General features: G+C 43.0%; 1 protein-coding gene across 3 annotated transcripts in view; it reads right to left on the bottom strand.

Annotated features, from left to right (window-relative positions):
* Window positions 1-463: 463 nt before the first annotated feature.
* The window catches only part of LOC120823703 (cadherin-2), an 88,636-nt gene continuing 73,177 nt past the window's right edge, over window positions 464-15,922 (bottom strand). For all 3 annotated transcript variants that reach the window (XM_040183922.2, XM_078107865.1, XM_078107864.1), the window contains 3 exons: window positions 13,703-13,842; window positions 6,798-6,959; window positions 464-3,425 (listed from right to left, as the gene is read on the bottom strand). In XM_040183922.2, the coding sequence (XP_040039856.1) occupies window positions 3,219-3,425; window positions 6,798-6,959; window positions 13,703-13,842 (509 nt within the window). In that variant the 3' untranslated portion in view covers window positions 464-3,218. The remainder of the gene's footprint in view (window positions 3,426-6,797; window positions 6,960-13,702; window positions 13,843-15,922) is intronic.

Here is a 15,922-nt window from a genome sequence, read left to right as displayed (position 1 = left end):
ATTTCACTGTAACAGTGCGTGGTTATCAACACTGATCTTTGTGATATGGACTAGTTTTGCATTGAGGATCAATTCTATAGAAATAGGCGAGTCTTTCACTAAATATCTGAATATTACCTATTTGAAATCTGTGCAAATCTCACAGGCCCAGCAAGACGCCATCTAGTTCTCACCATAGTTCGGGGATGCAAACGGATGTATGGTCAAAAAAAGAGAGCGGTAGTTGAAGCCCTCGCCCCACGGAAAATATCCATATACTTGATCTGGACCACGTGGTCCATGTGGGTGTGCATTTCACCATTTGTGGGTAGTGAGGAATTAAAATTGCTTCTTTTCTTGGTCTTAAATAAGACCATAAAAGCCTACATAACCCATTTGGGAACGTTCACTCAGTGTTTGTGCATGTGTGTGAGACTCGTGTTCTTAGTTTGCAAAAGATCAGAAAAATACGGTATTCCCATAATGAAAAGATAAAAACATGCAAAAACATTTTAATTTGTGATCCAAATTACACATATACAAGGATAAGGATAGTAGCATGTCATTTTTCAGAGACCACAGCCAAAAGAACGACGAGAGAAAAATACAATCTGTACATATATCAGTTTACAGTGAGTAGCCATTTGGAGAGTACCAGATGACACTAAGGCAAAATTATCAGCAGGCAAAAGAAATGCCTTTTTTGTCCACCACAGCAGAGTATCAAGAAGTATTGCTGCTACAAAACAAGAACCAATATCTCCCTCAGTTAACAATTGGCTGCATAAGTTACATAGTGATGAAAGCAAAAACTTGAAACTGAAGGAATCTATTCAAGGTCTACCATTACTGTGCATGTCTTACTAGCTTTGGAACACTGAAATGGCAAAAATATGCAGCTCCTTTGTACAGTCCTGGGTCTGACCCACGTCTGCTTCCCACCAAGGGAAACTGACCACAACACTGTCAAAGGCCTTACCATTGGCATTGCTTATTACCCATTTATTTCAAACATATAGGTAATTATTACTAATATTGTGAATTTGTGGTTATAACAAGTAACCTACTGGCACAAATATTACGGTTTTATTGTTTTTACTGGATGCATACTATGAAATAATGCGTATTCAGTTCAGCAGATGTTCTCATTGAAGGTACCGGGTGAGGTATGTACACAAAGAAAGGGTTACATCTATTCTCCCAAAACACTATCAATTTGAAATGTAAGGTAAAGAGTCAAGGAGAATAATATAAAAGATTTGACAATGTAAACTCTTTGCAGATTTCATCACATGTATGAAGATATTGTGTTTTTCTGTTCTTTTTCTTTCATACAAGTGAAACTCTTACACTTTGAAATGATAATGATCTGATTCTCGCTCTACATGGATCTCATATTTCACCCCTTGCCACTTGCTTCCCCTTGTTTTGTCGTCTTGCAAATAAACTAAACTACATAATATTCTAACTCCCAATTCCAAAGTCCTCCAACGACATAACTACAATGTTTAAACTACACTGGCAAATATTTCGGCTCATAAAAAACAAATCAACATTCAGGGAGAATTGTATTTAAATGTGGTGGTGCTGCTAAAAGACCCCTGCTTTCTGCAGGCTTTATCTATGTTGCAGATGTTTAAAAACAGATATGTATTTGTATGAGCCTGGGGTTTATGCTGCACCTGCACAGTCTTTAAAATATTATATATGGGATGACACCGGCCATGATCAGCTAAGTCTTGTGAGTAGGTTACTAATCAAAAGACCAACCTAAATATGTAAATGTAATTCTGCTAACGTCTGAGATTGGGATTGCAGTTGCCATTTTTACGATTGACAGTAAAAAAAGGTAACACCCAGAGCTGTACAAGTAAAGTCATGTTTTTGCCGGCAGGATCATACAGGCGTCTCATTATACCGTATATTCCGGACTATAAGCCGCTACTTTTTCCCCCCACATGAACCCTGCGGTTTATACAACAATGTATCATTTTATAAGGGCTAACACGCGAGAGCGAGACAAACGGGTGCAAGAGATAATGCGCCGAGGAAGAGGCTTGATTATGTTTCAAACAGCCATTTTGCGCATCATATTCAAACACTCGTCATGGAAAATATACGTAGGAATGCATATGATGCAGCATTTAAGTTACGGGCAACCAATCTGGATGTCGGAGAAGGAAACAGAGCGGCTGCACGTTAACTTGGCATCAATGAATCAATGTGAAGAACTTACTCGAAAAAGACGGCAAACATTTTCAGAGGAAATAAAAGCAGATGGCTTGAACTTGAAAACGTTCTTGAAGACTGGGTAAACACAGAGAGCAGACGGCCGAGGTGTTTCCACTGTGCAGATCCGACTGAAAGTCAAAACAATCGCCACCAAAAAGATTGAAGATTTTAGAAGGGGGACCATCGTGGTGTCTCCGATTTATGAGAAGAAAAGGCCTGTCCACGACTCTGTCAGCAACTCCCTCCTGACTACGAGGAAAAAGTTAGGAGGAAAAAAACTCTTTGTGTGTATTATCTTTCTGTGTAAATATCTCATGTTACAACGTGGACACCTGCAGCTTATAGACAGGTGCGGCTTATATATGTACACATTCTTTTAAAATTTAAGTGGTGCGGCTTATAGACAGGTGTGCTCTATAGTCCGGAAATTACGGTAGGTTTTGCCCTTTTGTAGTGTCCATCCTTTGTGTCACTTTGGAAATGACTCGCACACACAATCAAACATACAGCTAATGAAGTGGAGCCCAAACACACACGCGCGCTCATTATCATAGCAAAGTCCTCCTCTAGTCGCCGTCCCCAAAACACCAGGAGCTTTTAAAGCAACGCATAGAATCAAGACTGAACACAACCAAAATAATGTACAAAAAGGCACATTTGACCCCAGTGCTCCTGTAATGAGAGATTCAAGTGTAAAGGAGTGTAGCATGGCTGTCGTAGCTCTTTGCCGCCGTGGAGACAACCAGTCCTCAGTACACTGCTCACGCGTGTTAGCACTGGGGCTAACGCTCAGATAGTGTTGTCCATTAGCCTGAACTGCTAGGCCAGGAGTCCAAATGGTCTCCATTATCATCAAACCGTCGTCAAGTGGACAGCCCGTTTCTTTACAAGCTAAACCGTGGTGATGCCCATCCAATATCCCCATAATATTTGTGTGCTCAACCCCACCCAACCCAACTGAGCCCTGGAGCAATAAACGGTGGGGTGGGGGAGGGTGTTGAGGAGGTCTAGTCGTCCCCTCCACCGTACAGGTCGGCCAGCTTGCGGAAGCGCGGCCCCCACTCTCCCAGGTAGTCATAGTTCTGGTCGCCGCTGCTCGAGAAAGAGTGCAGGGAGCTGAGGGAGCCGGCGTCGGAGCCGCTGCCCTCGTAGTCAAACACCAGCAGGGAGTCATAGGGGGGAGCGGTGGGGTCGTTGTCCGCTGCCTTCAGGCCCTGCAGATCGGAGTGTGAGCAAAGAGAAGTTTGGGAAAAAAAGACAATTGATGGTGAATCACTACGAGATGTATGATTTTTAATTGCGCATATAAAAAGATTCCAATTCTAAAGTTAATTGACATGTTTGATTTATTTAGTAAACTTTGTTTTTTAATTTAGTTTTTCAGAATTACTCTTACTCCTCCCAACTAAACTTCACACTGGGGTTACTGAAATGCTTGCTTGCGTTTCAGCTCATTACCAGATGCCCAGCAGAAATGAGAGGGAAGAGAGATGCCTCACTCCTCAGCTAGTAGCTCCAGAAAGTTGTTTTCTAGATTTGCAAGCCCAATGAGGCATTTAAAGTCCTTCCATAACCAGTTGGTTAGTGTTGGTGACCACACATCCCCTGCGGATCATCTGGGGGCTCCATTTGCTGCATGACGACCCCTTCCTCAGCGGCTACTAATGAGGGGCACGACTGATAAAACCTACAGACCCAAAACCTGCGTTTGACTCGGGATAAGAGCCTGCTCACACTGCAAGTTACACAGTAATCCTTAGAGTACAGTGCTCATCACCCATAAAACAGATCGCTCTTGTGTGAAATACTGGCGAAGCAGACCTGTCACCTTTTGGCTCATTAAAAACGGACACTGTAGCCTTTTCACATGATGGTGCAAGACGCTCCTGACAATGAGAAAAGCAGAATTAGATGTGGAGAGAGCTGTATAGCTGCGATGATATCTATTGCAGGATTATAGTAATCCTGCCGTTTTTTCTTTTTTTAACAGTAACTATCATAAAGCAAGAGGTATTATAGAAACCTGTGTTCATGCTTTGAGCAAGGTAACCCTGGTCGAAGACCCTTGTTCATCAATTCAGACTGTATGAAAGGATCAGAGTTCAACAGCTCAAAATGTCAACCTCTCCATCACAAGCTGGCCTCTCTGACCTTTATGTTACCTTATCCCCTGAAAGATGAGAATAAGGAAGTGCAAGACCCCGCTTGTTAGGTAAAAATTTGTGCTCATTTCACTGTGGGTAGATGGTTTGAGATGGATAAGGATCGATTATGGAGGAGCGTGGAAGAGGAGGATTTGGGTCAGGTTGGACCAATGCTGTCTCTAACTCCAGGAGATTCAGCAGATTACCCAGCGTAGCCTGGATTTAAAGCCAAAATGCGTTTTATAAACGTGTTGACCAAACAAGCATTCCAGAAAAATTTGCTTTTACTTTCGCCTTCCAGAATGTTCAATCTCACAAGCAGCGGAAATGTTTTGTGGCCCACGTCTTGTTGTCTCCCCGAAGACAGTCCCGTCTCTCTAAAGCTCAATGGGTTGAGGGAATTAACACTAAGAGGAAGAGGCATCAGCTTGTCATGTCTGTTGGATTAAGCTGTCTAGATCGGCTTGCCGTGTCTGACAGCTCCCGCTCATTATTAGGAGCTATGCTTGGCAGATATCTTTACGGCAGCCCGACCGGAAACGACATGGCACACAAAGAATATGGTTCAGAGAGCGATGAGGGGTGACTCTTGTGCCCCCACTGCCTTGAGATGCAATGACAGTTATCAGATCTGTTAAAGCAAGAGTTCAGGCATCTACAGTATGTGATTAACTGGGAGTCATGTTAATTCACCTGAAGAAGTGGAATATTTAGAGGTACTTATGAGTATTTAAACATAGTTTCCCCATTGTATCTGGACCCATGCCTGGGGGCATTACTGCAATTTTATACATCATAATGTCAGTGTAGTCAGTTTTCTACATGAACTTTTCCAAACAGACACCCACACACATGTATGACACAGGTGTCTGGAGGTTTGGGAGATATACATCTAAAGTTACGTACGTATGTGTACAATGATGAATTTCAATTGAATTTGAGAGTGGCCCTTTGATATTGACACTTCTTCAGATCACTGCATCAGTTTTACAAAGAGGAAAGAGTTACCTTGAACGTGGCTTGAATGCTCCTGTCTGACCAATGCTCAATATACTACTCAACAGTATTTGATAAAAGGATAAATAGCAGATATTGGCGGCTGAGTATCAGCCAAAATTACTGACACTGTCTCTGCACTGTTCCCCCAATAAAAAGGGGTTTTGTTCAAAGCCTGAATATGACTTATTTAACTTTTCAGAGACGGTGACTTTTTTTGGGGAGTTCATGTGGCGTAGTTAAAGAGCCATAGCTGTGGTGTCTTGGTGGTTCTGTGAACTTCAATTCTTTGACACAGGACAGCCCGGCCCCTTTCTCGTTTCTGTCTTGGGTCCTACACTAAACTAGGTATTTGGGATCAAAAAGTTATAGATATGTTGCCCGCAACTTTATGATTTTCTGGACACAGAACACACCAATGATGTTGATAAGCATATGACGAATGCTGTTTACTATTAGGTTCATCGAATCCATTTCATCAAGTCCAAACATGCCACTCTTCTGCTGGAACAGTAAAACATAAAACAAACAAGTGTGTAAGAAAATAGTTCAATAGTTCAATAAGAACATAATTCCAGAAAATAGAACATAATTCCAGCAACAGCCCCTTTAAAGGGGTCATGGACGGCCGGCAGACTGTCTGTGTGACTAGCACTAATTAGGGACAGGCTTCATCCAGTTCGGGGACCCGCTAATCCCCACCGTTGTCCCCACCAAGATAATTAAGAATAACACCGGAACACATGATTTCAAACAAAATTTCCATGACCAAAGATTTCATGAAATCTCGGTGTATACATAAAAAAGTGAACTGACAATGACAAGTCCAAGGCATACAGTGTTTTTTATGTTTACAATTATCAACTATGGATGAGTGTCGTTTGGGTTTTTCCTAATACCAGTGCTAAAACGATACTTTTAAAACATCCCGATGCCTAAAGAGTGCCTGAACCAATTTTTTTTAACTTCAAATTATGGACAATTTATGAACGGTTAACAGTTTACAATATACTTACAGTCTCTGTAAGAGCTGGAAGTGTATGTATTACTTCATTGGAATTTTGGGAATATTAATCATTTAATTCATGCTCATTTTGCAGGAACTAAAGATATGTACCATATATTAAAAGTATTCATGCTGGATTGACGCTTCTTGTGTGTCTCGATGTATTGACTTCATGATTGCAGTAGGTGTAACATAGAAGAGCTGCATTAGGCACGAGAGCATATATTTTATCTACCGTGTGACAGAATCTATTAATTGTATATTAAGTTGATGCTTTGCTTTGTAAAATAAAGACAAAACGAAAATAATCGGAGCAGCTCGACACCGCTGAAAAGTTTGTGTGCCTGATTGCCGTAATTTAATCCTGGCAAACAGGTTGAATCTCAATCAGGGAGGATGGCAAAGAATGGATATTTTCTACGACCTGTGTGTTGCCGTACCTCGTGGATGAAGTCTCCGATGTCTCCCGGGTGCGGTGCAGCAGAGCGGAGGGGGTACTGGTGGTCATGATGGAGAGGCCTCTCATCCATCCGTCTGATCCCCACCTTGACGCACTCTGGCTCCAGGGCGTCAGGCTGCTGCAGCTGACTCAGGTCGTAGTCCTTAACACAAAACAACTCACTCACATTTTTGGATCGTGGTAAGCAAATCAAGTTCCTTCTGCAGTACCACAAACTTGGGTATCAGTCTCCCTCTCTCATTAACATCTGCTTAGGGAGTCCCTCTCTCACACAAAGCAGCGCGGTGCAGTTAGTGCAGAGGGGGGGTCCCGGCCCCGATCTCTTCACGTTGAACGTTAGTAGTTAGAGTCGTCACAGCAACCACCTTGACAAAATGTTGTGCTGTCTGGTCTCTAGGGAAATTGACTAAAGCAACCTTTTGTAAGACAATAACAACAGCCTAACCTTGAGTTTTGTTCACAATAATGGCTGACCAACGGAACACTTTTCAAAGAGAGAGGCTTACACTACTTTCATTTTATGCGGAAAGAGCCTGAAAGACGTTCATTTCGGAGAGTAAAAGGTATTAGATAAATAGCCTCAATTGTAAATCACAATACTTTACATCTGCGTCACGTGACATGGGACGGCAAAGTGCTGTCGGATTCATATAAATACGTCATCTAAAGCCCTCACAGGCTTCTCACATGCAACCACTTATCAGGTGACGTCAGTTAAGTCCCTGATGGTTTAGGAGGGAGATTGAGGTATATATATATATATATATATATATATATATATATATAGGTCTAAATTTAATTCATCAATTAATCAATGTCTTGTGTCTGTAGATGGAAGTTAGAATGTATGTATGCTTTCGTTTCGGTCTCTGGATTTTTTTGACAATGAGAAACATATATTGAATATATCAATATCCTTGAAGTGAATGTTTATGTCTTGTCAGAACGCACATATTATTAATCAAATACAACTCCATACAACTTCTTTTTACAACTTGAGAGGGTTGCCTTCTAGGGTCAAAATATTTTGTTTGCTCAATGGCCAGAGACGGTCACCCAATTTAGTTGCTGTATACGGCATCAATCCAAAAAAGGCAATTTAGAGCTTGGATGACCTAAGTCAGTTTACGTCAGCAATATTGGACCAATTTCAACCAATGTGACTGCTGCAAGAAACCAGCAAAGTTAAATAAGTATTTGTTACAGGTTATGGTAATGTATGCAAGAAGCGAGATAACACTACTGTCAATAAAAGTATGTGTGTGTGTATGATGCTAAAAGTCAGAATGTGCCCTTTATCCAATGCTTGAATCTGTAACCGTAACAAAGGCAGATGACCTTGATTTTTTTAGAATCAGAAGCTGTGGATGAATAGAGAGGTTTGCCTACTGCTGTAGGCACGTGACACTGCTTTCAGATCAGGTGATGCTCAGGTCTACAGCTCATCCAGGGCTGACCTGAAAAGGGGCATCAAAAAGACACTTCAAGAGTGTCTCCAACATCCAACGCATGTGGCAAGGCGTCCAGGCCATCACTGACCACAACCCAACCAACTCTACCCCCAAAGCAGTGACCTCCTCCCCTAACAAGCTGAACAGCTTCAACGCCTGCTTCAAAAAGGACAATCAAGAGGTGGCCATCAAGGCAGACCACCAGCCTCTCACACTCTCCCCCAACTGGCCAAGTGGACGAAGCCCTGTCCCCCCTCCTCTCTGGCTAAAAACATCACCCCTTGTGGCACCCAGTGTCGAACCTCCCAAAAGAAATCCACTATCTTTCTCTGTATGTAGGCTAGAAAACCCAAGGGAGGGTCTAGACAGGTTAAGTGGTGCCACAATTGGGGATGCTATGAGGTTGTTTAAAACCAACACACTTTAAAAGACATCTCAGGGAGCATCCATTTCCATTTGAAAAGTTCTCCCTCTATCTTCTCTGTGACGCCCTCCCACTTCTTTTGGACCATGTCTCTTTGTCCCAGATAAATCCCCAGATATTTACAACAGTCTTTTCTCCACACTAATCTTTGTGAAAGAAATGGGACACCGTCACACCATTTACTGACAGCGAGGGCTTCACTTTTCTTCCAGTTCACCCTTGCTGCTGGTGCTCTGATAAAATCCTCCACAATGATATTTAAAAGGTCTACATCCCTCTGGTCCTTAATAAAAACAATAGCGTCATCTGCATAAGCTCATGTTTCTACTAAAACCAGGTAAAACCAAGCCCTCTGGGCTAGTGCCTATTCTGAGGAGAAGGGGTTCCAGGGAGAGTGCATAAAGCATCCCGGACAGAGCACAACCCTGCCGGACAACAGTTTATCTTCAGCACACTCTCAATGTCCCTGTGCAACACTTTGAACTTAGCTATGAAACCAGCGCTGAACCCAATAACCTTCCAGAGGAAGCTGTGCTCAACGCGGTCAAAAGCCTTTTTCTGATCTAGAGAAATCAGACCAGTAATAATACCCAACGAGCTGGAGTCCTCCAAAATAACCCGCACACAGTAGGTCTGGTCCCAATGGATGAGCTGCTCCATAGCTTCCCTCAGCCTGGAGGCAAAGACCCTGGACAGAAGCTTGTAAACCACGCACAGTAGAGACACAGGGAGCCAGTTGCCGATGTCCTGCAGGTTCCCCCTTTTTGGCAGTAAATGGAACCAGGCCAGACTTTCCTTAAAAAGGCCAGACTTTCCTTAAAAACCTCCAGGATGTCCGGTGCAAATATTTGTGGACCTGTTTGTGGACTTTAGCTCTGCCTTCAACACCATCATCCCGTCTCTGCTGCAGGACAAACTCTCCCAGCTGCACGTGCCCGACTCCACCTGCAAGTGAATCACAGACTTCCTGTCTGGCAGGAAGCAGCACGTGAAGCTGGGGAAACATGTCTCAGCCTCCAGGACCATCAGCACCGGTTCCCCCCAAGGCTGCGTTCTTTCCCCTCTGCTCTTCCTCAGCCTAAAAACACTCAGAAATATCATAAATATAAAAGGACCTCTATAAAATTCTTATCTAAGGTTAAAACTGAGATGATTAAATGCCAGTATGCGCTTTTTGGCAGAATGTTCCTAACAAAAACATTACACACCAGCAGGGAATGATTTGTGAAAACAGCCGGTACAATGGTACACATAAAAATGATCAAGCCTGGCTGAGGAGAATCTACCTTCTCTAAGGTGGGACCACGTGTACTGCCGGCAGTCTGCATGCATCCTTTTCCACACATCCACCAGGCCGTGAGACTAGACCAGCTGCCTCAGAGCGTGCTGGGAAGCTGGATATGGCTCTGCGTGGTTGCGGTCTGTACACGCGTTTTCTGTACAGTTAAAATCCCCTCCCAAGAATAAAAAAAATCCTCTGAGGCACAGCCATCTAGAAGATCATTAACTTTCTGTAAAACAGCTTCCTCTCTGTACTGTTTGTTGGAGCATACTGTGGCAACCCACGGGCGCAGCACCCTGGACAGAGCCTCAGGATATCTAGACAGGTTGGGCCTCTCTGCCTCCACTCACGTTTAGGCTTCCTAATTTAAAAGTATTCATGATGAATAAAAAAAATTAAAACACAAATAAGAACCAATGAATCAATCAAAACACACATTGGAGCTTTTTTCCTGATCATTGTTAATTGCTCGTTTTGCTTTTTTCAGTTTTTTCAGTCTAAAACCCTCTTGATCTGTGAAGCCAGACTCCTCCCTATGGGTCATGCAGAGTCTGGTTGAGTTTTAAAAACACACCAGGTCTGGGAAAAAGATTTCTCTTATTTTTAACTTTTTGTAAAAACGTTTTTATTTGCGCTGCAGAGTAGAGCTTTTCCCTTTGGCTGTGAGTTAGACAGGCACTGTGGATGTCGCTGCTGTCTGACACAGTCCTCATTCTCGCTGCTGTCAGATTGCCCCTGACCCGCACCGGTCTCCTCTTCCTCCCCAACCTTGCAGGCTTTTGCCTCGCTGCCTGTATTTTGCTTCTATTTTTCTTTTTGGTTGCAGCTTTTGGTTCCCCTGCTTCCTCCTCCACCATCTCAACCTCTTCCGCCTGCTCCACCCAACTGTGCCTCTATCGCACCTGGCTCCTATTCCACGCTACCCCCCCCCCCCCACCCTTTTTCATTTCTTCCCCTCCATCCTCAACCATCCGTCTGGCAGACAGCCACCATATGCCCCTCTTCGCCGCAACCGTAACATTTCATCGCCGAGGATGATTCAAAAATCACATACTTATAATCATCTATCTTAACATGGAAGCGGAGGTTGAGCTCCACATTCCGGTCTATATGATGTGTCTGCGGTAAGACACTACGTGCTTCAGCAACTGAGACCTGCATCCAGATCTGAGCTTTTTGATCGGTGACACCAACTTTCCGTGTCTAGAAAGTTCTCTGCTGAGAAATTCGTCGGTGATGAACGGAAGGACGTTTGATAGAACCACCTTTGTGGCCAGTTTTGTCAACATGTCATTAACCGCGAGGCCCTCCTCGACGACGACTGTTCACTTCCCCACCTGGTCCAGAAAAATGACTCCGGCCCTGTTCATCCGAGCGGCCGATTTCACGCTGCTGTGCCCGACTATTTCCCCCACAGCCAGCTTGATGTCCTCTACGCTACACGGAAAGACGGCACTGATCTTGATGCCGTGCTTTTGCGTGAGGTGGGACAGATTTTCGCCATTTACCATGGCGTCCTAGGACGCCGACCGGCAGGAGAAAAAACAGCCAATAAACAAACCAAACTCCTCCAAAAAAGATTAAACCAAACTTAATGTGAAACCAAACTAACTAACCACATTAAAGTAATACACAAACTAGGGAAAAGAACAAAAGTAAAAAAAAAACGCCAGTCGCTCAACATCTCACGACTCACACACACACACACACACTCCCAGCATGCACAGAGAGAGAGAGCCCAGGCCGAGAGGCTTGATGGACAGAAGCGTGATTCTGCTGCCAAAATCCTGAAATCGTATTACCTACAGTAACCCTGTTTTTGTATGTTTGTAACCGGGCAAGTTACAAAGAGCTAACCACGTTTTCCTGCAGAAGTCGAGAGCAGCTTATGTGCCTGGGACCAGCAGATGAGTTGTGTGGAGAGACAGGAAATTGTTCAACAAAAAATTAATCTTGGTTCGCTCCTCTTTTGTTGTACACTTAATCTTAGCCGAGGACAGATGATTGAAAACTGTAGGGAAGCAGAGTGGGTCTGTTTGGCAACGTCATGTGTATAATACTGTGTTTCCGGTATAACATTGATTCCCAAAGTGTTATGCGGGCACCACTGGGGGATGCGAGAGAGGATAAATGTAATGGTGATCTAACGGACTAATAATGAACATTAAGTATATTATAAAGAAAGTATATATATATAAATATATTAGCATGCTGACATATTAAATAAAGTGGGTTTTTACACAAAATAGAGACATAAATCATAAAAATGCCCATTGTAAGATTACAACTTAATGAATAAATGCACTTCAGCTCCTCCTTTTATATACACACTTGCTAACTTCTTTCAGCAACATTCATACAAATATGCTAAACTGTGGAAATCTGAATCAGTTATGATAGAGTGAGCAATTGGGAGGCAATAGAAACTGAGATTTAATACTTGTGCCTCTTACTCGTTACCCTTTCTTCTCTCCCTCGCTGCAGCCTAAGCCCCCTGCGCTGCGTGTGAAATCCTCAGATGGACTCCTCCCTTTTATATTCATATCTGTTTGAGACTATACATGTGCCACTATTTTTTCTTTACATAGTTTTCTGCCTAGATAATATAAAATTCCCCTAACTCTGACAATCAGTCTGTGTGTAATGTGTAGCTTTAAAAAAAATGTAACCACTATTTATGGTTAATTATATATTAAATATAATGCAATCTGCCTCTTAGCCTCTGCCCTCACCATCCTTATTGCTGTTAAAAGGGACGTAGCTGGAATTTATTGAAACATTGCAGTGTTTCAAGGCATTTTCACACCTGTAGTTTCTTCATTCCGATTAACACGATACAATGTTAGTTTGTTCAGTTTGTGTTCACACTGCAACATATAACAGCGGACTTAATATTGCAAACAAATACCACGCATGAGCGTGTTCCGTCATTGGCCCAATTTGAAAGCAGCTATAATTAGGCCCTGTTTCTTTTTTGTGTTGGGGATTGGGGGTCCAGGATGTACCCTGTCTATCGCCCGAAGTTGGCTGGGATGGACTCCAGCCCCCCCGCGACCCTGTGTGCAGGATAAGCGGTTTGACAATGGATGGATGGATTGGGGGTGCAATAACCCAGTTGGGATGTAGAAGGGGGTAAATGGCCTAAAAAGTTTAGAAAATGCTGCTGTTAAGATATATTTACGACGGGTGAGTGGGGAGCACGGTCGTCCTCCAATCAGAGGGTTGTCGGTTCGATGCCAGGCCCGGCTAACCCGCATGTCGCATGTGTCCTTGGGCAAGACACTTAACCCAACGTTGCTCCTGTAGCTGCGACTACAGCGCGTGAATGGTAGTTATTGGTGGGCAGGTGTCACTGTGTATGGTTCTCCTGTCATCAGTGTATGAATGGGTGAATGATGTCATGTAGTGTTAAATCGCTTTGAGTGGTCGGAAGACTAGAAAAGCGCTATACAAGTACAGTCCATATATGTGTGGTCGAGTGTAGTCACACTCGATGGGAGTATGGGAGTAAAAAAACGCACATGCAAATCAAAGGGGATTTCTGTTTCTGTCAACCACAAATATCACTAATGTGAAACTACAACGAAAACCAGCAATCGCAGGAAATGTAGCGCCAACGTATGGTCAGCTCAGCTCAGCTCAGATCAGAAATAACACAAAACAATCAAGAGAAAACAAGGCTGTATTGGTGAATAGCTTTTACTTTGTATTACTGTGTGTGCGTGTACCTGATCCTCCTCTCCTCCCCCCTCTTCATCATATTTTAGGATGTTGTCTCGTACGTCGTCCTCTGGGTCGATGAGGAGCTGCTTGGCCTGACGCTCCTTGTCCCTCCTCTTCATCCACATCACAAACAGCAGCACCAGCACTGCGCGATAAGTTCCAACGAAAGAAGATAAAGACAAAGTACTCTTCATTAGTAATGCAAAACTAGGGTCTTTCACCTTGAACAAATTGGTTGTGTTGCCTAAGGGCGACAACGTGTGACGCCTGGAGAAAACCAACTTTACAACCAATAAAGTCTGAACATCTGGAAACCCAGCTCCCTCATTAAGTCATAATGTTTCACATTTTTTAAATACACATTAGGGCTGCATGGTAACTGTATACCAGTATAAGATTTCCGTACGGTATTAATTTCTCACGCACCGTTCATACAAGTGTTAAGCCATAACAACTGACGTTGCTCTTCAGCGGCAGCAGAATTTCTTTCTACACGTTATTACAGCGGTCGGAGCTACTTGTCTTACGTGTGTTGAGATTGAGTCATGCTCACTTTATAACGACAATGAATAACCCACAACAAACACTCTTTAACAGGGTAAAACACCACGACACAACAGCTTGTGACACATAAACAATTTGTAATGCTAATAGTGGTATATTCATAAAAATTACCCTGCCGAACTGCATGCTGGGTACAGCTCACAACAACAAGTAACTCTGTTGCTACATGAAAACATGGAAAAGAGCGATACAGGAGGAACAACGAGAGACCAACACAACTTCACAAGAGAGGAGCTGTGTCTGTTTGGAGGGTTTTTGGTTTTGGAAAATCCGACGTAAGTTACGCTAGATCAGAAAACGATTTATTGCAAAGTTGGTTGAGCTGCTGGTATTTTCTCTGGTGGCAACACTAGCAGCCACAACAAGCTAACACGCTAACTTGCCGGCCAGTTGGAGCGACATGGCCAGTGGGCGGCGAACAGCTGTTTGGGTGGCGGCGGTCCTTTTCGGGGTCAATGAATGAATGTCTTTACTGAAAACGCAATACTGTCAGATACCGGTGTACCGTCAGAATGATTCTAAATACCGTGATATGGATTTTTGGCCATACCGTGCAGCCCTAATACACATGGCATCTCTCTAGAGCTACAGAACTCTACATTCAAACTCAATCAACTCACAGTTCTTCCAGAAATCTGGTTCACTGTCATTAATGCAAGATTTGTATCACAGCTGCAAAGCCTCCATTATCTCCAGCCTCCTGTAGAAGATTATAGTTCAACAGCAACTGAAATCCCCTCATATGGGACAAAGTATTTTAAGGAGATACAAGAACCCAAAGCTCTTATTTTGCAGACAACTGGTGGGTTTATTAACATGTTGTAAATATTTATCCTTTTGATCAAATGAATTCTGGTGGATTTACAAGACAGGGGAGCTCATGCTGTGTGTGTGTGTGTGTGTTTGTTGTACCTGCAAGAGCCAAACTACCTTAGCACGCAGAGTGAAATCCTAAGTAAAACCACAGAAAGCGATTTGGAAAAAGGCCTGTCACCATTAGTAACATTTCTCAGTAAAACCGACGGTGCCCGACTCCAGAGTTGGCATCATGCCAGAAGCTAGTCAATTTGCCACATAGTGAGCCGAGGGCCGGTAGCTCACTACTTCTGCTGCTCTTCTCTTTCCTCTTCCTGACCCCTACACAAGCTGTACATTATCCCAAATACTCAACATTTCTACACAGCTGCTAATGGTGGTGTCAAATATTTGTGCTGACAGCTCATTAATGAAACATACAGCTTTGTTACTTTTCTGAAAACGTCTGCCCAAGTAAGTCTGTCAAACACTGCCAAAAAAACTGTAGTCGGCTCCAAATTGTTGTACAGCATCTTAAAAATCTGAATGAGGAATTTTGATTATTTGTAGTGCCAAACGTGTTTTCAAGAAGGAATTTACGTAGCCTTGGTGAAATTCATCCGTCAAACCAGAGTTACTAAACTGAATCTTTCCCATCTATGTCACTTTCACTAATAATTCAAATAAAACTTCAACTCCCTTCAGTAGTACTCCTTTTAACACCTTGATTTCAGCTGACAACTTGCCTCAGCATTTACACTCAAAAAGTCACACAATTTCAACAATTATATCTATAAAGAGTCTCGACCATTTCAGCAATTTCTCAGAAACTGATCTTTCAACCAATTTGCAAACACATAAATGTA

Source organism: Gasterosteus aculeatus, chromosome 8 (genome assembly GCF_964276395.1).
Source record: "Gasterosteus aculeatus chromosome 8, fGasAcu3.hap1.1, whole genome shotgun sequence".
Lineage (NCBI taxonomy): Eukaryota > Metazoa > Chordata > Actinopteri > Perciformes > Gasterosteidae > Gasterosteus > Gasterosteus aculeatus.
Note: the sequence above shows the minus strand (reverse complement) of the source record. Positions and strands in the feature narration are given on the sequence as shown.